This window comes from Cephus cinctus, unplaced genomic scaffold (genome assembly GCF_000341935.2).
Source record: "Cephus cinctus unplaced genomic scaffold, Ccin1 Ccin1_scaffold0310, whole genome shotgun sequence".
NCBI classification, from domain to species: Eukaryota; Metazoa; Arthropoda; class Insecta; order Hymenoptera; family Cephidae; genus Cephus; species Cephus cinctus.
This window is the reverse complement of record NW_014333013.1, coordinates 536,178-557,896: the sequence shown is the minus strand read 5'-3', so window position 1 is coordinate 557,896 and position 21,719 is coordinate 536,178. Positions and strand designations below refer to the sequence as shown.

At 37.1% G+C, this 21,719-nt stretch overlaps 6 protein-coding genes across 22 annotated transcripts in view; 3 read left to right on the top strand and 3 right to left on the bottom strand.

The window, feature by feature from the left end:
• The first annotated feature begins 158 nt into the window (after window positions 1-158).
• On the top strand, window positions 159-2,373 carry LOC107266390 (dephospho-CoA kinase). 3 transcript variants are annotated; one of them, XM_015736828.2, is made up of 5 exons: window positions 159-476; window positions 554-628; window positions 742-996; window positions 1,080-1,371; window positions 1,451-1,847. In XM_015736828.2, the coding sequence occupies exons 3-5, from the start codon at window positions 987-989 to the stop codon at window positions 1,752-1,754; spliced, it is 606 nt and encodes a 201-aa protein (XP_015592314.1). In that variant the 5' UTR covers window positions 159-476; window positions 554-628; window positions 742-986; the 3' UTR covers window positions 1,755-1,847. The 3 variants fall into 3 exon arrangements, with proteins under 3 accessions (XP_015592314.1, XP_015592313.1, XP_015592315.1); XM_015736829.2 differs by lacking the exon at window positions 554-628 and having other exon boundaries at window positions 346-476; XM_015736827.2 differs by lacking the exons at window positions 554-628; window positions 742-996 and having other exon boundaries at window positions 171-476; window positions 1,451-2,373.
• Window positions 2,374-2,581: 208 nt separating this feature from the next.
• Window positions 2,582-16,747, bottom strand: LOC107266385 (zinc finger CCCH domain-containing protein 10). The gene is made up of 4 exons (XM_015736817.2): window positions 16,610-16,747; window positions 5,387-6,040; window positions 4,621-4,906; window positions 2,582-4,510 (listed from the first exon to the last, which is right to left on the bottom strand). Exons 2-4 carry the CDS (start codon window positions 5,911-5,913, stop codon window positions 4,040-4,042), a joined length of 1,284 nt encoding a protein of 427 aa, XP_015592303.1. The 5' UTR covers window positions 5,914-6,040; window positions 16,610-16,747; the 3' UTR covers window positions 2,582-4,039.
• LOC107266379 (sarcolemmal membrane-associated protein) lies at window positions 6,484-11,930 on the bottom strand. The gene has a single exon (XM_015736801.2). It carries the CDS (start codon window positions 10,813-10,815, stop codon window positions 8,422-8,424), a length of 2,394 nt encoding a protein of 797 aa, XP_015592287.1. The 5' UTR covers window positions 10,816-11,930; the 3' UTR covers window positions 6,484-8,421.
• On the top strand, window positions 12,043-14,161 carry LOC107266387 (G patch domain-containing protein 11). 6 transcript variants are annotated; one of them, XM_025083640.1, is made up of 4 exons: window positions 12,043-12,189; window positions 12,623-12,711; window positions 13,011-13,244; window positions 13,337-14,161. In XM_025083640.1, exons 3-4 carry the CDS (start codon window positions 13,019-13,021, stop codon window positions 13,873-13,875), a joined length of 765 nt encoding a protein of 254 aa, XP_024939408.1. In that variant the 5' UTR covers window positions 12,043-12,189; window positions 12,623-12,711; window positions 13,011-13,018; the 3' UTR covers window positions 13,876-14,161. The 6 variants fall into 6 exon arrangements, with proteins under 6 accessions (XP_024939408.1, XP_015592306.1, XP_015592307.1 ...); XM_015736820.2 differs by having other exon boundaries at window positions 12,975-13,244; XM_015736821.2 differs by lacking the exon at window positions 12,623-12,711.
• On the top strand, window positions 14,161-18,215 carry LOC107266393 (partner of bursicon). The gene is made up of 6 exons (XM_015736832.2): window positions 14,161-14,504; window positions 14,583-14,707; window positions 14,795-14,946; window positions 16,669-16,783; window positions 17,172-17,297; window positions 17,874-18,215. Exons 1-6 carry the CDS (start codon window positions 14,384-14,386, stop codon window positions 18,021-18,023), a joined length of 789 nt encoding a protein of 262 aa, XP_015592318.1. The 5' UTR covers window positions 14,161-14,383; the 3' UTR covers window positions 18,024-18,215.
• Window positions 18,216-18,312: 97 nt separating this feature from the next.
• Window positions 18,313-21,719, bottom strand: part of LOC107266392 (eukaryotic translation initiation factor 4 gamma 1) — a 51,541-nt gene continuing 48,134 nt past the window's right edge. For 8 of the 10 annotated variants that reach the window (XM_025083632.1, XM_025083627.1, XM_025083628.1 and 5 more), the window contains one exon: window positions 18,313-21,580. In XM_025083632.1, coding sequence (XP_024939400.1) covers window positions 21,399-21,580 — 182 coding nt within the window. In that variant the 3' untranslated portion in view covers window positions 18,313-21,398. The remainder of the gene's footprint in view (window positions 21,581-21,719) is intronic. The other 2 variants (XM_025083630.1, XM_025083637.1) reach the window with 1 other exon arrangement.

The window sequence follows — 21,719 nt, the reverse complement described above, 5'->3', positions numbered from 1 at the left end:
GCCAAGCTATGCGTCCGTGTTCCCGTTTAGCTCGGCTACGACGGGATTCGTATTGTTGACGCAGGCGATGATCACAATATCCTACTTCCGGACTCGCCGGTATGATTTAGCGCCATGATTTTAGTATCGCCGAAAATCGTAGCGTTGTGCATCTCCCTACTGATCTGTGATTCGACCTAAACCGGGTCCAAGTCGTCCAGTAAGGCCCGCCTCGCGAGGTATATCGCCATCTAGTGTTGAACTTCCAATCTTGATTTTTATATAGGAGGCCAGTTACTGGCACATGTTCCCCATTGGGGATACAGCCATAAAGGAGAGGAAGGAAGGATTCTGAAGGACTTGAGTGTTCAATTAATTATTAAAAATGTTCATAGTCGGTTTAACGGGCGGAATCGCTACTGGTAAAAGCAGCGTGGCTGCCGTGTTTCGTGAACATGGTATTCCTGTTATCGATGCCGACACGATTGCCCGAGAAGGTTAGACATTATAATGATATGATATATTGAATATTCCTATTGGTAGGAAGTAGTTACGAAAACGTTACATGATGCAGGTATGAAAGTTGTTCGAGCACTTCCAGTAGACAGATTTGAATTTTGCTATACGTCTTAGCAGGTGCTTAGTGGACGTGCGTACAATTTTTAAAATTATTTACTGTTTAGTTCACGAGATATACGGAAAATAATCAAACATGCATTGTATAGATATACTTAGCTTATTAAAGTAGTAATATTTTTTCAGATATCCGAGCTTCCAAGTAATAAAAGTGGATGAAGTTTGTAGGAGAGATTTCTTTTACATTAAACATTACCATAATTTTGAATTGAAAATCTCAGAATATTTAAATTATTTTTTAATGTCTCATTTAAGCAATTTGTAATATGAAAATTCAAAAACTTATAGATCTTTTTAGCCAGAGAGATATTGCTTGTCTCAAAGATTAAGTATACCTTATGTAGGAAATAATTTTGGAACGAACAATAATTATGATGCTCGGTGAATCATCTTAATATCTGTGTTTACTGTTATATATTTTATGATTCAACGTTGTTTCTAAATTAAATTTTTTGTTTTCGTAGTGGTCGAACCAGGAAAGCCAGCATGGCACAAGATACAGAAAGAATTTGGCCCTAAAGTGTTCCATGAAAATGGTCAGTTAAATAGAGCCAAACTTGGTGATATGATATTTGATGATATAGAAAAGAGGAGGAAGTTAAATGCTATAACACATCCAGAGATATATCGAATCATGTGCTGGCAGGCCTTTAAATATTTTCTTCTAGGCCACCCTTTTATAGTCATGGACTTACCCTTGCTCTTTGAAACAGGGCACATGTTGAACTATTTATACAAAATAATTGTTGTTACCTGGTACGTAGTATCTATAATATGACACTTTATATTTTGATTGATATACCTTTTCTGCTACGTTCTAATTATTTACTTTCAGCGAAGAGGATCTACAACTACAACGGCTCATGGAACGTTCTAGATTTACAGAGGCTAAAGCTAAACTACGCATTGAAGCTCAAATGTCTTTAGAAAAAAAGTGTGACATGGCACATTTTGTTATAGAGAATTCAGGAAGTGAGAAAGATGCTAAGGAACAAACAATTAGAGTGATTAATGTTCTAAGATGTTCTAAGCATCATTGGAAACTAAGATTTATTGTTGGCATTTGCTGCACTGTTTTATTAGCAGGCACGTATTGGATTAAAAATCGACCATTCAAGTTTCTTCCAAAACCTGCATAAGGATGGTTGTCTTCAGTTTGATTAGGTGCTCCTCTATGGCAATATCAATGCAAAACCAATGTTGGAAACGCAAAACTACTAAATGATTCGAAATCTGTATCGCCTCTCCAGTCCATCTAATGAAACTAAAAGCATGTCATTTGGACCATAATTGTTACCATTGATAAGTCACAAAAACATCAATTTCTGTTATTTTATGCACTGTAACACATTCACTACTTGGTAGATCTATCACATCTGGTTTTGTAATCATTGATATCCATAAGGCAACAGAAGCTGTGTATATCAAGAATATTATACAAGAATCAAAGATTGCAGTACGCGTAACGTTCCATATTTAAAAACTGGTTCAATAACTCGGATACGTGATAGAGTTGATAAAAAGATAATAACAAGAGTCAACTTGATTAACGAATTGTTGTACTATAAAATAATTACTTTCAGTTTTATTGGGTGTGGCACTGTCCAAAACACGTTATTTTATTTTCCATTTTGTTTATGCATTTTTATGATTCTTACTCTGGAATGAATGCATTCTATTCTTGTAAACGGTGAAGTGTAACCAAAATTACGTAATGTCTCAAGATATCAAATAATAAAAGATAAATTAGTAAAATTAGCAATTACTTTTGTTACTGTATATCCACTCTATCATTAGTGCTATTTAATGGCTATTCTAATACTTGCATGGGTTTCGAAAGATGAAAAGGTTATTGGCACGTATCAAACGAAATATTTACTAGTAAATAATTAAATTTACACTGATTTGCACACGATTCATTCGTCATCACATAAATGATACTAGGCGTGCAAGTGACGAAAGCGAATTAAAACCAAACTCGTATTGCATTTATTTGGTTTTGCGTGGCATATGCATTACAACAAAATTAATTTCTCATTTCTTTTCATTTATTTGTATACTTATCCATTCGAAATTAAACGTCAACTTCCCAATAATTCTAATCTATTTATATTTACTGTAATGCTGTCCGTTTTCTCTCTTACCTAATCGTAATAGCAGGAAGTACCGCGATAAGTACTGCATTTATTAAACTATTATTTATGATATAAGAATAATTAACTTATGAGTAATGGAAGTATAAAAATCCTAAGGTAAGGGAAAAATGGAAGCAACAAAATACTATTTACAGCAAGGCGTACAGAACATTCGTAAGGTTCACCTCTATCGACCGCAGACAGCGGTAAACCTTAAATCTCAGCACATCTATTATCCATCGACCTAACAATTTCCTTCAGTTCGTCTATTTATAGTTATACATTATATTACGAATAAAGAGTTATCTTTATTATTGAACGTTTTTTACACATTTTTATGACATTGCATAACGGCGCGTTGCTCATACGCAAGCGATGTGTTTTTGTATATACACATCACGATGATTATAAGAATGTAATTTATTCTCGCGAAAGTGCAAAAGCATCTTCGGCCATAATTGAAAATCTGTTACAGCTATAATATCCAATTATAGATTGTCTCCCTTATTGCGTTTGATGTACCCTTGATTCTTTGGTGATAGAACACGGCACATACCATTCGCGCTCGGCACAAGTATTTCCACTCGTTATCGGTGGTAATCATTCTCAAAACAATAAACAAGAGAGAATCAACAAATTTCCATGAAAACTCAAAATACAATTTTGTCCAAACTTCGGTGCATTACAGACTGTGCCAATTGATTCAAGAATATTATACAAATAACAATACATTTACTCGATTAATGAAAAATAAATGGAGAAGGAAAAAATCTTGTTACCGCTGTCGTTAATCAGGTATAAAATGAGAGACGATCATTACGGTTGTCCTGTACGAGGTGTCACATATGTTTCTACACGCCCCGATGCCTAGAAAGCTGTTCTTAGTCATCATATAATCTTTCTTACTTTCTTTCTTTCTTACTAGAGAAAATATTCCCGGTTTATCGGCCGTGCCATTAAACCCTACAGGCACCTATAGCTACGATCTCTGTAAAGCAGAACTACCAATCTAGTATCATTTAAATAAATATACAAACCGACTTTTGTATACGTTTTTGTGTATATGTTTTGCATATAGCATGGGCGTGTATTACACGTGTCTGTATACTATGTAGTATATAGCATGTCTATTAGAAATATATACTTGGATACGTTAGTTATATTTTCCTTGCTCCCTTAGAAAGTAACCTGGCGTCGCGACGCCCAATGAAGTAATTTCCTTAGACTTCGTTACTACACTCGGAGGTATTATTTGTGGAAAAACAAAATTCCGTGCAAAATGTGACGGCTTATTGCAAAACGGGCCTGAGTTCCTGAGTCATGATCGGATAGGAAACCATAGGTGCGGTGGCACCGGATATCGACAGTGGTAAATTAGCAGTTTGCTGAGAATTGGGCGGTTGCTGATTGGTCGGTTGAGGACCGGAACCACTCATGGTTATAGTCTGTTGGGCCATGGTAACAATAGGCGGTGGTATGGATACAGGGGCCATGGATACAGCTGCGATGGATACTGGAGCTACCGTAGCTATACTAACTGGTACAGTCGCCACGCTGGCTGTGACGGTTCTTAATGTACCAGCTGCTACAGCTGCGTTAACCATTTGCTGTGGCGTTGGTGCTTGCGAAGGTGGGACCGTATTTGTGATTGTTACAGCTGGAACTGTAACTGCAGTCACATTCGTAGTTCGCTTACCGGACATTCTCAGCTGAGCATTTTGGTCCAGAAGAAACTCGTTGGTTGCTGTTAAGTCACTGACCTGTTGGCAGAAATCGCTTTTAGTATCATTAGAAACATCACGTAAAACATAATAAACGTGGACCAAGAAAACTGTGAATCATTAGAATATTTTAGGAAAGAATTTCCTACCTGCTTTTTCAATTCTTCTATCTTCTTCCTTAACAGAGCATTCTCGTCCTCCAGAACTATGGCTCTTGCTTCGTTTCTAGGTATAACAGGGTAATAATATCCTGGAGTTACTGGTTGGGCAGGATGTTGCCCAACAAGAGGCGAGGCTTCAAAGTGTAGAACGGCTTCACCGGAAACCATTCTTCTCTTCGGATCCGGTGGCCCCATATAATCCGGAGGATGCAAGGAAGCGCTGTATCCATTACTGGCAACGAGTGAATGCTGATCCTCCATTTGCCAGTGGTAACTGAAAGGTAGTAAAGGATAAACGTCATAAAAATACAAATAGCACCATATAAGAATCATTGACCCTGACAAAATTATATATAGCTTCAATGCAGTCAGGAAACATCTCCGGAGCATTGGATCATAATATCCTTGCCCCGTGTCCTAGGTATAGACATATCTAACCCATCCTGGCACAATTTCATATCCAGTTCTATCTACGACCAACGATTCATTTAGACAGTTGCAGTGTGCATTTATCTCCATAACCCTCATAGACCAGTACGATGGCTTATGCAATAGGTTTTCTATTTATATTTATATAAACCAGCATCCAGCATGTTAGCTTAGCTTAAATGCGTCAACATAACGAGGTATAGCAACCAAGAATAATATCACGTTTTTGTTAAAAGAAAAAAAACGGATTTTAATTAATACTTTAACATGCTACGTTAATAGAGCATAACGTTATGTTTTATCAATATGACATTGAGATACTTACTTCCTATCCTCCTCGTATCTACGGTTATCGCCATTATTTGTACCATTGAAATTATGCTGTGGTCGTGGCGTATTATGCAACGACGTCGGGACGATATTAATCTGTTGTTCCTCCTTCTTGAAGTGTCTATATTTACAATTGACTCTCTGGCAGCTACCCTTTATGAAGTCCTTGCAGAGTGGATACTCAGACTTCTCGCCGTTGTTTTTAAGGTTGGTTAGGATATGCGGTGGCAGCTCGCCGGTAGCTCGAAAATGTTTCTCCTCGCTTTCGGTACAGTGAAGAAATCTGCAACCGGGCCAGTTGCATATACCATTTTGAAAGTCATGGCAGAACGTGTACTCGTCCACGGGATCATCCTCGGAGCGCTCGTGAAGGTACTTGCAACGTTTTCCTCTGTGACAAACATTGCGCAAGAAGTCTCTACAGACACGACTGGGTGACGAATCACCGTTTGTCGTATTCAAACCGCCTGCCATATTGGCGCTTTGCCTGGCGGCTGGCTCCCCGTTCGATTTTTTCTTCATCAATGCGACATCGCAATCGGACTTCGTATGCGCGCTGCCTTTAACGAAAACTGCAGGCTATTAATAATCCACTGCGATCCAAGAGGAGTAGACGTTCCTTTGAAAAGCGACGGAAGACCTTATACTCCTGGGAAAGGAAAAAAAAACACGAATAAATAAGAATAAGACCATTGCGCAACGTACATTATAAAACGAACGAGCGTTTTTTATAATTTTTTATCTTTGCACAACAAAAGTATGAAAACTAAAACTTTATATAGATCATTGAATAGGATATGGAAAAATCTTTTTCTCGGTCTAGTATATGGTAAAACAGAGATCATGAAATACGAGTGATAAAGTGCAACTTGGAACCCATTGAATCAGCATTTTCTTGCTAAGTGGTGGAATGCCAAGGACGACGCTCTCGTAACCGGGACGAAGTCTTTAACATATATGATTCGTAATGACTGCGTTTTGTGAGAATTGATGTTACAGGAAGTACGGAGGATCAGAGATGACCGAGGCTATTGGATAATGCGAATTAATAGTGGAAGATCTGTGAAATTAAATAACAGGTAATGAAGCGTATGGTCTTAATTAATTTAATTTTTATTTTTTTTTTTTATATAATGACTGTTACACATGTGGTAAGATTATATCAACAAATTATATACAGAGTTTAATCGCTATAATTATCGTATTGCTTCGATCTTCCAACAAGTCAGCTCCGATAAACGACGGTGAGCTGGAGTTCTTATTGGAAAATGGAACATTTTGAATTATATATATATATATTTTTTTTTTTCAATTTTCTTTTTGTTTCGTGGCAGAAATTGTACGGGCAATGGCACGCTACAAAAACCTAATCAGATATAAGAAAATACAGTAAATTTTAATCGTATTTGTATAAAAAGAATTAATAGAAAAAGTTTAATGATAATTTATTTAAAAATAGGAAAAGAGATACCTAGGCCCTTCGTTTGAGTGACACGCCAGTACGTTCGTGGCTATTTAGAATTATGAATTCAGGAGGTAGAGGAAGAGAGGTAGAGGTAACAAGGGCGAGTGGATTTACTAAGGACATGATCAGGATTAGGATTAGGTATACTTCGATGGTGACTTCCTATAGAACGGTGTTGCGATTTCGACACACGGCTCCGAAATAATATGTGTATATTGAAAATAATATTAATTAACATTAAACGTAAAAACGCGTCGGGCTCGTCATAGAAAAGTCGCTACGTTCTAAGAATCGAATAACCTTGCATCAAGAATATTGCAAGCACTTTAAAGAGAGAAAGAGAGGGAGAGAGAAAGAGATACTGTCACTCCAAGATGGCGGCGCAGCAGACCCTCAACGTGAAGAGAATATTTCTTTTCTTTTTTTTCAAAAAAATAAAAAAAGAAACCCTTCCTCTATCGGACGAATTAAGTCACTGTAATAACGACAACAAAAATTTTAGTTGCAGCCGCTTCCTCTCAATTTACGATTATCAAACTCAATGACAAATTACTGATAACGTATTCGATCCCTTCGACCAAACTGCCGTTTTAGATAAGAGTACATAAGACGTGTATTTTCTTCTAATTTGGAAGTACATGGACAGGTACGTCCCAAGAAGAGATATGACGATACTGAGATTGGCAGCATGTTGAACATTTTATGTGGTACTGTTTATAACCCTTCTAACGCAGTCGCTATCCTAAATCCATGTGAATTTACATTATTTACTTAAAAAAAAGGTGTCCTCATTTGATTTTGGTTCCTCTGAACGTTAGATGGTAACGTGATAAACGTCTCCTATTATTCCAGTTTTTCATATTTCATTTTTATATTATTATATAATAATCCACAGTTTGCCTGCTCGGAGCTGCGTAGATAATTCTCATTTTGTGTATATTCTTTTTTTCGTGTAGGATTTTTAAATTTAACCTTTAAAATTCACGTACTTATTTACATAGCTCTAGCACTCGTATAAAAAAGGCTTCGTTTCAACGGAAACTACGCATCGGATATTCTCCCGCTTCACTGTCTTATGTCGTTCGCAACGCGTTTTAAAGGGACCGGGAGTTTACGCGCGTTGCGTATGCCCGTTGTCCGTCATCGTCGCCTCTTTCGAACGGATCCTCCTAACGCGCGAAAGCTATATGTACAGGGTGATTGATTCGAAATTGTTGTAAACAAACTGACAGAGATGAATAATAATTGTCCATGTGAATTAAAGGCGAAATACTTGACACGAGACTCGATCGTATTTTCTTAATTAACAAAGGACCTCATAATTTCACATAGCCAATGTAACTTTAATTCAAACCTATCTCAATCTGACTTTGGCTTCTCTTAAATTGAACGAATTTGTATAATATAAATATTTTCACAACCAGAAAAAAAAACAATAGACACGTAACAGAAACAAACAAATATAATAACTCTTATTCTCTTCTTTCCTAAATTATAAATAAATTATATCCTGGCAATCACTGCGCTACGAATCAATCACCCTATACATGAAATTTGAGAAAACATTAGAACATCTTCTCCAGGAGCATCCATATCAGCGCTATTACAATAGGTACCACGTATTGTATCGGTACAGTATAGGTCGAACTTAATAGATCTCCGCATTGTGCCTTCAAGGATTCATATTTCTTAACTAATTCGCTCTTCTCTTCAACGAAGACGTTGCACTTCTCCTTGAGGATGACCAATTCCTCATTAACTTCCTGTATCCGCTGCGTCTCATTTTTAGCACGGTAGTACAGCTCCTTTAATTTACCAATAACGGTTTCGTTCGACTCGCGAATTAACCAATCTCTGAGTTCATCCAATTCCTTCTTGACGAGTTGTTGCGCTTCCAGGTCGTCATCTCCACTGAGAGAATCCAGGGAACCTATTAGGGTCTGCAGCACGTACTCTCGGGAGTGTAAGCTCTGTTGCAGGGAGTCACTTTTTGATAAGGGCTTCAAGGTCTTTATATAATCACCATCGAGGTGTTCACCTTCGCACTCTTCAACCTCGGCGCTCTCTTCTTCATCACCTATTGAGACCTCATCGAACTTATTATCTTGATCCGTGGCTATCACAGTACTTATTGATTGGCTATCAGTTCTTTGAGAATCGACATTGTCATCCGTCGATTCCGGAACATCGACGTCCTCGCATAATCCGACGATCGGATCATAATGTACTTCGAGTTGCTCTCCGTTTTCATCACTTGCAAATCTAACCTCTAATTTGGCAGGTGGATTAGGAGCCTTGGTCGGTGTGGAATTGTCGTCATCCTTCTTCACCTCGATGACGGATTTCTCACTGGTGTCGTCACTGGCAACGCTCCACGTGTCGTCAGTCGCTTCCGAATTGGCATCCGTTTCGAGACTGATATCTACCCCGTCAACATTTGCATTTCCGTTTACTAATGTTCTCCGGGAAGCCGGTGGCAAAATGTAATCATTGTCTGCTAACGAAACATCAAGAATTCTTTTGACGAAGGTGGACTCTGAGCTGACATTTTTTGTTTGGTTCGAATCATTATCCTGAGAGATCAATTGATTATCTTGTTTCGTTTTACTCGCGTAGAAGGTCACTGTGTCGCTTTCAAAATTATCTACAGGCATTGAGTTGAGCTTGTTGAGAATAACGTTTATCGCCTCCTTCATCTCATCCTTAGATTCTGAATTCTCATCGGATATGAGCTTTGCGTTCATGTCCTGAAGAGTTTGCATGTAGTTCCTCAGTGCAGATATTTGCTTGTGAATATTAACAGAGTCTAGCTTTGAGTCCCTCAATCTTGCCTGCAAGTTCCTCTCGATCATTGATTGATCCTCTACTCTCCTAAGTAGATCCTGCTTTTCTCTTTCGAGTTTTTGTATCGCTTCCTTTGCTTTTTCCTCATTATCTACCAACTGATTACGCGTCTCTTGTAGCTTCTCCTGGGCCTCGGTATATTTCTTAGCAAGCTCCTCGAGCTCCGCTTGACTCTGTTTCGTTACCTCATGTAAACTTTGACATTCTTCCTCGGTTTGGTTGAGCTGTCTCTCAAGTTGAGCAACGCTCTGCTTTACCTCGAGCTTTTCTTGAAGTATCTTCTGTAGCGCCTCTTTTGCAGCTACCTGATATTGACCCTTCTCCTCCTCCAATTTTGCTAGCTCGTTTCTTATTTTATCCTTAGTGAAAACCTTGGAGTAGGCCGCAAGCTGACTCTCGACCGTTTTGACACGTGACAATAGACGATCCTCATCAATCAATGCTTTCCACGATTGGTCAGTAGCCCACCTAGCACGCTGTACTAATTGTTGAAGATAATCCAATTTATTATTCAATGCTTTCTCACGTCGATGAGCCTCTCGCATGCATTGATTTAACTTATACAAATCCTCTAAGGATATATTGCCAACGATACCAGCCACTGAAGTACTGGGACTAGCCTTAGCCTCTTTCCCATCAGGCAGGTACAATCTCAAAGTAGCGACTATACATCCATGTGTGACCTTCTTTGTGTTTTCTACAACATCCACACCAAACTGCACTATGTCTCCGGAACACACTTCACGGTCAGAGGATTCATCACCAGACAAACTGAGCCTCTGATTATTCACAAACGTTCCATTACTGCTTTTTGTATCCTTTAGGTAGAATTTTCCAGCATTATACCATAGTAATGCATGATTCCTAGATAGAACCTTGCAATCAAAGATTGCATTATCTTGTGCAGCCCGTGCCCTTGCCACCGAACGTCCTATTTTAACAGGCTGGTCTAATATCAAGGTTCGTTCTTGAAATGGATGAGAGTTATCTCGACAGATTAGAACTGCCTTGGCCTCCATGTTGTTATTCTGTGCAACAGTGGTATTCATGTTGGAATTGTTCTGAGTGGTGGAATAACTGGCATTTTGCATCCAACCACCACTAGCTACAACCATAGCCACCAGTGGATTTTGGAGACCTTATGGACTGTTAAAAGATTCTTCGCTTTAGCCGAAAGCCAGACACAATATGATGCACCAAGAAAATTATATCACTAAAAAACTTGTACTCTTGATAGATCATTTAAACTTGTAACAATGAAATATGCTCTTGGAATAATTCTATTGTTCCACGGAGCTGTCCATTCTCAATTATCCTGAGATACTAAAATTTTCACAGTGGTTTAGTATTCTTGCAACAAAGATTCTTACGTTAGTTACAGTATCCACAAAGTTTTAAATATATCTTGAAAACTGATAGATCCACTGACTATTCGGTGAAAGGGCTTGTTAAAAAAACAGCATACCACAGTTCCAAGTCCATGTGTGGATAGTAGCTACGCCCACACTACTTAAATAGCTGGTTAAACCAGAATCTTGTCAGTGATGCAGGTTCAATCAGGAAGCCAGAGGGTATATTCCGATCCAATCACGACAATCGCTATGAGATCTCGAGAGCGTATTGCGCCAAGAGTAAACACAATGCAGGCAGAATGAAGGGCGAGTAGTCTGGCATATTTGTACGATGAAAAAAAATCTATTTCGCTGTGAGTAGTAGCGAGACTTCAGAAAGTTCAGAGGAGCACCTGACTGATACGCACAGGGATGGTATATTTTTCGTGGCGAAGACGAGCAGTGTAATGTTCACGTGGACTGTGGTGTGATGTCTGAGCTTTTTTTAGGTAGGATAATTATGCAAAAACTCCGGAGCTAGTAGACGGGCTCGGGAGGTAACTCTGTAAGCAGAAGAGGTACGAAACGACCCAGGCTTTCACACAATATCTTGTTCGACGATTTTGCCTATGGCGTGTCCCATGTCGAACGAAAACTCGCGCATTATACAGAGCGCGAGGCTCACGTCGCCACAAAACACCTCACACCCAAGAATAGGCTATCGCGAACGAGCCAATTAAATGTCTACAATTGGGAGAAATATTCCGTAGAAATACAGTGGTCCGCGTTCCTTCTCTTCGTGCGAGATAGAGTTCCGCGTTCCGCTGTCTATCGACCGCTGCCGGTACAGTCGGGCGCACGAATATGGAGCGTCTACACGATTAATAAAGTCCCCTTCAACCCCCTTATCATCTTCGTCACTTCTTTTACTACTGTTGCTATTACTTCTTTGTCTGGCCATATTAGTCACTGTGAAATACACTTATCATCGCATATTCTTTAACCAATGCAGTCATTTGGTTGGGGGGGGGGACATCGTACATCACGCTTTCCAATGATACAAAGAAGATTCTGGCGTTCCGATAGACTTTCTGACACTATTCTAATGACACCATAGAATCGAACTGACGTGTGCAGAGAAAGACATCGGCAATTATTGTAAGACTAATTTAGATAAGAATTTCATATTTTTGATAACTTTTGAAGCATAGAAATTTCTTTTGAGCATTTCACCAAAATTGAAAGCAGAAATCGGAATAATACTAACCACTCTGCGAGAGTTCAATGATTCTTAAACTTATAGTTAAATTATTTGGAGATTCATATAAACTTGCTAAAATATATAGTGGGTGCTCCGAACTTATTGAGTTACAGTAATACTTGCAAAATAGGTCATTTTCATAGAGTCCGACATATTCGAAAATAGAATATACTGTTCTTTTATGAAGATAATTATGGATAGACGTGTTTGCCGCGACTATGTTATTAATAGGCAGAATCTATATCCATTTTCGTACTGACGGATCAATTTCCTAAACATATTTTCAAAGGATTGTAGAAACTGGTAGTAACAATACATCACATACTTTAGGGTCTACGTTTTCAGCAAAGCCGATATTCTTAAACGTAACCTAAGTGAAACTCTGTGACGCGTACATCAATTATTTAAATAGACGGAAAGTTAGTATTTTAATATGAATATAACAAATTGAACATTGCATATAAAGTATAAAAAAGTTCCTCGGTCGTGTTGCATATGAGTTAAATTTATATATTTTTAAAAACTATTCCAATAAGACGTGATTAATTAAACTTCCTTGAAATAGTAATTTGTATTTTCTTGGGTACATAACATGGAACAGTTTCATAATTACCACTATTAATACTATTTCTATCATTAAATATATTTGAAGATAAATATTGAGTTCTTGTAAACTCAATAGGTTATATTTGATCAACTTTCCTTTCTGAATCTTCAGTTGCAAAAATGTCAGATGAAGAGGACTATATGTCAGATAAATTTTTGCAAGGAACTGAAAAATATATTGCTCCAAGCCTTATACATCGACATGCTGATAAGAGAGAATTGGAGTTACTAAAAAAGAAAGCTGAGATTGAGGCAAGATTAAAAGAAAAAAACAAATCCGTCCGAGCAATAGAAGAAGAAAAAAGAGAAGAGGGTCTATCGTCAGCAATTTCAAGCAACAATAAAGGTTTATATTTTATGAATATTCAAAATCCCTAACCACAACATCTTTCAAAGTATAAGATACCATAAAACTAAGCCATACAATAATATTTCCAGGTTTTGAAATGTTGATGAAAATGGGATACAAGCCAGGTCAAGGTATAGGAAAAAGAGAAACAGGTATATCTGAACCAATATCTGTAGATGTCAAGGCAAATAGATTTGGTTTAGGAAAGAATCCAAAAAAGAAGTTGACCAGTAAAAATAAGAAACCTGAATCCAAGTTAGAGGATTTAAACACAGATGACTTCCGTGGGAGAATTGCACAAAAGAAGTCGGAACACTTAACGGAGGCAGATTTGTACAAAAGTCAAAAAGTGTGTGAACAGCTAGACACGCAGAACCAGATAGAAACACCAACTGAACTTTGGTTCTGGCCTGCAAAACAACAAACTAAAGGCAGCGACGATGAAACAGACAACGATGAGGATGAAGAAGTACAGGAACAGGAAGAGTTAGCAGCAAGTGAAAAATTAGAAATTCTCACCAAGTACCTGAGAGATAAATACTCTTACTGTTTGTGGTGTGGTGCAGCATACGATGACGAAGATGACTTAAGAGACAATTGTCCTGGTACAACAAGAGATGATCACTGAGCACCTCTCATGATTACATGATTCCAGTTGTGCCAGTGATAATTACCAGTGTAAATTTCATAACAAACATCACAAACAGTACAGTGACTTTGCCTAGAGGTAACTTTAATACTTAGAAGGCAACACTGATTAAAATTGATATATAAATTTTCGTCTGTAGTTTAAGTTCTCTCCCGTTGTGTAACAAGACATAAGAACGCTATTAAGTACACGATGCAAAATATTTGCCGGAATAAAATCCTCTGCTACAAAAAAAAAAGGGAAAAATGTTCTCAACCCTGACAAAGATATAAGGTGCAGGGAAGTGATCTTGTATGAAACGTGCTATTAAGTCTTCACAGGGGTTCCAGCACCCTGAGGTGTAACACGAGGGTGGGAAAAACTGACTATAAAAGCTCCAGTTTGATATTTTCTGCTTTCACTTTGAGTTGTGGCTTCGACGAAAGCCCCAAGGACTCTAAATATTTCTTTCAAAGCGTAACGAAGATAACTGTAAGAAGCACTAATAATGTTCGCATTCATTATACTCTTATTAGCATTAACATCTTTCTGCATTGTTGGTACCAATGCCCAATCTGAGAGAGATGAGAATTGCGAAACCCTGCAGTCTGAGATACATATTACTAAAGGTAGCTTCTTTGAAATAAAAGTGACTCAAAAACCACGTAGATAAACTTGATATAGGAAAACATGATTAATTATTACAGAGGAATATGACGACGTAGGACGACTGAGGAGAACATGCGGCGGCGATATCGCGGTTACTAAATGCGAAGGTTTCTGCACTTCGCAAGTGCGACCGAGCGTTGTCACCACTACAGGATTTCTTAAGGTAAAATGAATGAGCTTTACAAATGCAAAACAAAATTTCCATTTAAAATATGAGCAAATAAACAGTTATCCTTTTTATTTTATTCAGGAGTGCTACTGCTGCCGCGAAGGATATCTGAAGGAACGTACTGTCTTCCTGGATCACTGCTACGATGCCGATGGAATCAGATTGGAAGACGAAGAGTTTCGTTTGATGGAAATAAAACTGCGAGAACCAGTCGAATGCAAGTGCTACAAATGTGGAGATTTTTCAAGATAAAGACACTTCTCAAAATTATATCTTCCACTGAACGACTTCAGCCCTTTTTTATATTGCCAGATTATGTAATGACTATGTATGCTGTATTACCCATGCTACGTGATTAATTGAAACGAATGCTTGTAATTATTATTGTGAATAAAGTATGTTTTCGAAAAAAGATTCATATACAAGTGCAATGTTACTCTACCTATTTATAATTAAGTTATACTAATATTCACACATTGATAAAATTCAACGATTAGAACAAAACAAATCATTATAAACTGCAGTCATAGTTTGAACTCAAAGTCCAAATAATTTTAGGATTATGATGATATTAAAAATTTCTTCTATTACAAATCTTTCATCTATATCGATACTCGCAATGCCCAGATTACATAAAAGTGCCTATGTGCCTATTGAACCAGTCAGTAACAAATTTTGCACAAGAATTCATTTATATGTTTAATCAATATCTTACATATTAGAAAGCCAGCAGCAGACATAACTGACTTGTCCTAAATACTTATTTAGTAGAACAATTCAAAGATATTAATAAATCAGTAAGTGTTGTATTATTATGACATATTTATTTTGCTTTTGCCAAGAGAGCATATTCCGTTACGGGAGAAGAGAGCATATTCAAGCAAAATTTTGTTAGTTTATTAATCTCGGCTTTGATGATTATTTCTGTGAAAAGAGAAACTTGTATGATAGTTACGCGTCATCTGCAATTTGTATATGAAAATAATAAAAACATCGTTTAGCATCATTATAATGTATAGAGTAATAAAGTAGGCTTATGCTGAAACTAGTTGCTAACGCACTACTTCGTAAAATGCTTTCAATCGTGGATGTGTGTATGTTTATTGGTCACATGGTAGATGCGTTGAGTGTAAACAACGATAAAGCATTAAATGACATTGTTTCAGCCCTAATACTCAGCATGGGATCCCAAAGTACAATAACCAAGGGGTGGCTGAAGTGGTTCTCAGTTAATACTGATGCAAGAGATTGAGCTGCATTTACAAAATGAGAATAGAATTCCTTCATGGAAACCATTTCAGGAACTGTTGCATACTTAGAATGATGATATAGACTACATGGTTTTCACATAAAACCTATAAATGTTTTCATACGTTAAAGCAGTCCCCCATATATATTTTTCAAATAATAAATTATTATATATTATGCTATTATTTGTCTGTAATATGTATGATATCTATTATGAGTAAACAGTTCAGCACATAAAGAATTAATCAGTTTCAAAAATACAGTTAAAGATTTTGGTTAAGGGAACTTCAGAGCTCTTTGTCCCCTCCACTTTTGACATGGCTCAGGGGAAGCTTTCAGTGGGGGTTAAATGGGGTTAGCTACAGGGTATAAAAGATCGGAGCACACAGGGTATAAACACAGTAACGTGTGAACTAATAAGCAAAATGGACCATGCACAGAAAATAGTCTCCTATCATATTGGTAAATGACATAAAATGTTAAAGATTTACATAATTTTTCTGCTTAGCTGATTTTTTGGGAACCATATGCATTATAGACAATAGATATGCCTAAATCGCATACTCAAATAATCAAAACATAATCCTATAGTGAACGATAAGATTATAAAAAATTTAACAACTAGACTAATATTTTGTAAACACTTACCAAACAGCAATTACAGCGATCCTGATTTGTTGTCTCTATGGAAACGTTACGGCAATTGTTGGGGTCGATGAATGTCAATTAACTCCTGTTATCCACTTCCTTCAGTATCCAGGATGTATCCCAAAGCCGATACCCAGTTTTGCCTGCAGTGGTCGCTGTAGCAGCTATTTGCAAGTAAGTAGATAAGAATATGCATCAGTAAATTGTCTAATTGAACAAAATGTCTTTGCTATTTTTCTTAATTAATAATAATGGATCGCAACCTGCATCACTTGTACCCAGGATCCACAAAAATTTAATTATATGATCTCTTCAAAAAACGTTTAAAAAATAAGGATTACAAAGTACAAACAATGTGTCATAATTCACATAGAATTAAGAAATATTAAAAGAATACCATAACTTTTTAAACATTCTTAACATTGTCTGTAAATTCTTTGTGGGTAAACAGAGATATTATTACAGAATTTTGTCACAGATATCCCTTGCTTAAACACAAGAAATAAACAGGAAAATAACCTAAATGCTCATAAAATACTGTTATTGGTACCTGTTCACGTAGGTATCCGGCTCGAAAATTTGGCAAATGGAAAGGAGCTGCATGTGTTGTCAAGAAAGCGGCGAGAAAGAGGCCACTGTTGCACTCTTCTGTCCGAAAGCAAAGCCAGGCGAACGAAAATTTCGAAAGGTAAACTCAATACACCCGATTATTTCCACTTCCTTCAAAATAGGTAAAATATTCGTCTTGCAGACCGAAAAATTGCGATTCACGACAAAACTACAAAAATATTTCCTAACACCACGAGTTTGGCACTGCCATGTTGTTTTCCGTCAACGTGCTCGAGGAACGCGCAGAAATTGGACTAACCGCGAAATTCAAATACTATCAGAATATAAATTTAATTACTTTAAAAGAAGAGAACCGTATTAGAATTGCTAATAAGGTCTATGCTTTAGATTCATTAATTCCTAAATCTTACACTCGTAAGATCAGTCTAACCACGATCGATAATCAAATGCATAGAAACACATAAGTATAAACTTGTGAGTTTGAAAACCGCTACACCCTACCATCGCTATATGGCTAGTACAAACATTTGAATAAATATTAAAAGATAACGTAAAAACACAATAACTTATTTTTAAAGTAATTGGCATGACAGAAATCTAAAGAAATTGTTAACACTTTATCTACCCCTTTGTGTGGCAGCAGCAGTGATTGTTTAATCTCTTGTTTTATTATCATTGTTGTCCATTATTACAGGTAATCACCAAAGCGCCATTGGAATGCATGTGCCGTCCATGCACAGGAGTCGAGGAATCTGCCATAATTCCTCAAGAGATCGCAGGTTTCGCCGAAGAAGGTCCCTTGACCACGTCAGCGCACTTCCGAAGATCGTCCGGACTCCAGTAAATGTCGATACTTTAATAAGGCAACATAATCAAACGTCCTAAACTATGCTGGATAAAACTACTTAAAGAAAAGAGTGACAACGATCACTATGAAGACCCAAAAGTATAATAATAAAAGATAAGTGATGACACCTATATATGTGAAGATCGTTGTAAAAGATTGTTATATGAAATAAATGTCTGTGAAAAAAGAGGTGACGGATTTTGGTATAAGGTAATTACGAATGATCCAGTAGAAACGAAATAGAAACAACTCAAGAAGTAGCATGGAGATGTTTTTTTTATTTTTATTTTTTTTTCATCACTGTGATTACGATTTGTATAGAAGTGTACGCGTATATGCATATGTCTGCTGCCGTGTTCTCTTAATGTTTACATACATGAATATACTTATGCATACATACATATATACACATTGAATTTTTGTATGCATATAATATACATATATATATATATATATATATATATATATATATATATTATATTATTACAACATCAGCAGAGGAATGAACGGACGCCGCTAAAAAACACGTGTTCCCATATGCTTGGAAAGCGTACGAGTGGTCCAATAACAGCCTCTGTCTTTATATCTATATAGATCGTCCTTCGTATTATCGCGATTGATGATTTAGTTTTATATTTACAGTTATTACGTTATTACGCGCACACTCGGTTTATCCACGACTATTTAACATTACTGTCACTCTTATTGTTCATGCGTTTTTCAACAAACGTGTACGAAGCGTAACATTTCGTATGGAGAAAAATCTGCGGAATTCACTAGCAAAAAAAATTGTGTCGACTTTAATCGAACTTTCGTATAAAGTTCGGTGCTCGGAATTACGCTACGTACGCGTTTCTATAGATTCCCCTTTTTAGTTTATCCCCTTGTACATAAATAATATTATAAATTTTACTTTTAGTTTCCTTGCCGCATGTAATTTGAGCGCGTTCGATTCTTTCGCAATAGCGTCTATCCAACAATGGCGTCGTTAATCGTAGACAATAGCGATTCCGTATCGAAATTTTTATATATTTTCTCGTCGTTTTAACGCTCAGCCCATCTCTAAATTCGAACCTCGACTTTTAGGTATCTTAGGATTATCGTTAAATAACTGTAACAGTACAGTCACGCTGTTATCGCTGCGTTTAATCGATCTCGTGCGTGCATTGTCGCGTGTCTTTTGAATTGTGTGTACGAAAAAAAAAGAGAAAATGACAGTTACGCAATTCTGATTTACCTTTAATGATCTCGCAAGTTCAGCTCCAATATTTTGGAAGATACACGTGTAAAAGGCTCTGTACACTACAATGCTTTACAAGTAGGCATTTCAAGTTTTCAGTACAATGAAAACAGGTTTTACTTTCTACGCGTTAAAATGATCAGTCGACGAAACGTTTCTGTTTAAATTAACGCCAAGTACGAAAACTGTATTGCGGATTTTCATTATTTCACGACTCGTTACAAATAACGCCTGCGTTTACAATTAACTCTAAGGATATCCGTGCTGCGTGACAGGTAAATAAAATAAACTCCCTGTACCAGTAGCTCTATTTCTCTGCTATACCTTTCTGCGGAACAGCACGCGAAGATTGTTGTGAAAATCGAAATCCGACGCGCAGCGTAAGAATAGGAAAAGTTATAAATAATATATATTTGTATAAAAGAGTGAAAGGCGGAAGGGGAGTATACACAGGGACAATTTTGTTTTGTATTTCTTTTTTTTTTTCGTAACGGCAGAGCTGGAGGGTTTCATGCATTTGGTGCGACATCATAGGATATCAACGTAGAAATTTCGATGAATCAGATTTCTGCTGACGGCAAATGGGATTCTTTTTTTCGTCGATGCACAGAGTCAGTAAAGGAAGCAAAAGACACGGGGACTTTCGTCAATAAATTGTTATCGTATCGAACGAAGACTATTATTCCACTCAGGAGCGGATAGGAATATATTGTGGTTGAATTGTGCACTGGGTGTTTTTCTTTCTGACTTTCTAGCTTCCCCTTTCGTCCTATCTCGCGTTCTCACGCGTGCCGCCTTGTATAAATTATCAATTAGATAATTAAAATGCAAATTAAAGTGGTAATTACAAGATTTCGCTGCGAATACGTAACCAGATTTTGATTTATGCAAAAACAGAAACAAATTCGCATCGCCATGTTTCTATTCGAGTTACGCGCCTGACAATTAAATAAAAATAAAGATAGCGTCTCAATAAATACACAATATTGTATTAATTTTGCATCCATATAATCAAGTTCTCTTCAGCTTTGTGTCAGCTGGTCGTGTTTCTCGGAACGCCCTAAGCTGGAACTCTTTAGAGACGCTGATTGTTGCCAAAAAGAGAGAAAATAACCTCAACGACCCGCTTGTGACACTGTTACAAGAGCCAATATGCAAAAATTATACATTATCTTTTTCTCACTATGCCATTGTCCACTAATAGGAAAAATCATTGCAAGCTTTCAGCCTTGTTTATTATTAGGATTTTCCATTTTCTTTAACTTCATGTATGATTCGTATGCGAAGGTTAGTTTTTTTTGACAGAATTTATATGCCTATGGATGCATTTGAATCTTGTAATACGATACCCAGAGATACGTAACAAAGCATCCTTTTGCTTGTAATAATGCTACAATACGTCGAATAAATTGTACCGTCAGTTGCAAAGCAACGGTTATATTGAGAAAAGAAAAAGAAAATAAATAAAAGGTTATTTTCAGCCTAGAATTTCGTGTAACCGCCGGTTAATTCTTTCGACAGACATAAAAACGTGCTGTCGCTTTATAGACATTTTTTTCTTCGCTTTATTTAAACTTTAAACCATTTTAATGAACTATGTATAATAATAATTATCTTGCATTTACTTCGGTATCATAATTACTAATTAATCATTTATCATTATTATGTATAGCGTATCTCAAATAGGGAAAGTGTGTGTCCAGTGTTACTTTTTTTTTCATTCATCACTTTCTCTATCTTCTCACGTCACCTCCTCCACCACATGATCGTCATAGTTCTTTCTTTTTCTTCAACGTATTGTTATTGTTGCTCTAGACTATAATACATACACCCTCGCACAACCACCACTACATTGTCTCTTCTTCAAAACTTTTACAGTATTTTTTTTTAAAACACAACTGTAATTTGGCCTCACTTCTCGTCTTTAAAGGGAAAAATAGTTTAAGTCTTTGTATAATTTGTATAATAATAAATTTGTATATTTTTTTCTCGTTTTTGCTTTTTTTTTTTTAATTTTTTTAAACACGAAGAGAGTCGTGTGCACAGGGGTGTTTGGAACGACCGACAAGCGAACTCTCGCCTCACTCTTCACAATCGAGAAACCATGGCCGCTGCGACGGTACGACCAGCCCTCACGCCTCCTCGCCACTATCATCAGCCTCCTTCAATGCCGTGAAGAACGACGTCAACGATTTCATAGCGACAGCCTTTCCTTCAAATTCTGATGGAGTCTTATCATTTTCCCATGCGATGAACGATTCACACGAGAGAATACTCTGATCCGATAGTGCGCTAATTATTTGAAGTAGAACACCTGCAAGGAGATTTTAATCAAGACTAGATTCAGACCTCGTTATCGCTGTGAGAACGGGTAGTGTCAGTACCATAGGCACTAGGGGGGAGGGGGGGGGCAATATTCCCAAACGTCCCGTAAACAATGCAAGTTCGAAAGT

Bases quoted from the DNA above. Each gene is read 5' to 3' on its own strand.
- LOC107266390 (XM_015736827.2), top strand. From the start codon at position 365: ATGTTCATAGTCGGTTTAACGGGCGGAATCGCTACTGGTAAAAGCAGC. The intron at 477-1,079 runs GTTAGACATTAT...TTGTTTTCGTAG, and splicing joins CGACACGATTGCCCGAGAAG to TGGTCGAACCAGGAAAGCCA. The intron at 1,372-1,450 runs GTACGTAGTATC...ATTTACTTTCAG, and splicing joins AAAATAATTGTTGTTACCTG to CGAAGAGGATCTACAACTAC.
- LOC107266385 (XM_015736817.2), bottom strand. From the start codon at position 5,913: ATGAAGAAAAAATCGAACGGGGAGCCAGCCGCCAGGCAAAGCGCCAAT. The intron at 4,907-5,386 runs GTAAGTATCTCA...ACTACCTTTCAG, and splicing joins AGATACGAGGAGGATAGGAA to TTACCACTGGCAAATGGAGG. The intron at 4,511-4,620 runs GTAGGAAATTCT...TTCTGCCAACAG, and splicing joins TAGAAGAATTGAAAAAGCAG to GTCAGTGACTTAACAGCAAC.
- LOC107266379 (XM_015736801.2), bottom strand. From the start codon at position 10,815: ATGGTTGTAGCTAGTGGTGGTTGGATGCAAAATGCCAGTTATTCCACC.
- LOC107266387 (XM_015736821.2), top strand. From the start codon at position 13,019: ATGTCAGATGAAGAGGACTATATGTCAGATAAATTTTTGCAAGGAACT. The intron at 13,245-13,336 runs GTTTATATTTTA...TAATATTTCCAG, and splicing joins AATTTCAAGCAACAATAAAG to GTTTTGAAATGTTGATGAAA.
- LOC107266393 (XM_015736832.2), top strand. From the start codon at position 14,384: ATGTTCGCATTCATTATACTCTTATTAGCATTAACATCTTTCTGCATT. The intron at 14,505-14,582 runs GTAGCTTCTTTG...TAATTATTACAG, and splicing joins TGAGATACATATTACTAAAG to AGGAATATGACGACGTAGGA. The intron at 16,784-17,171 runs GTAAGTAGATAA...CTGTTCACGTAG, and splicing joins GCTGTAGCAGCTATTTGCAA to GTATCCGGCTCGAAAATTTG.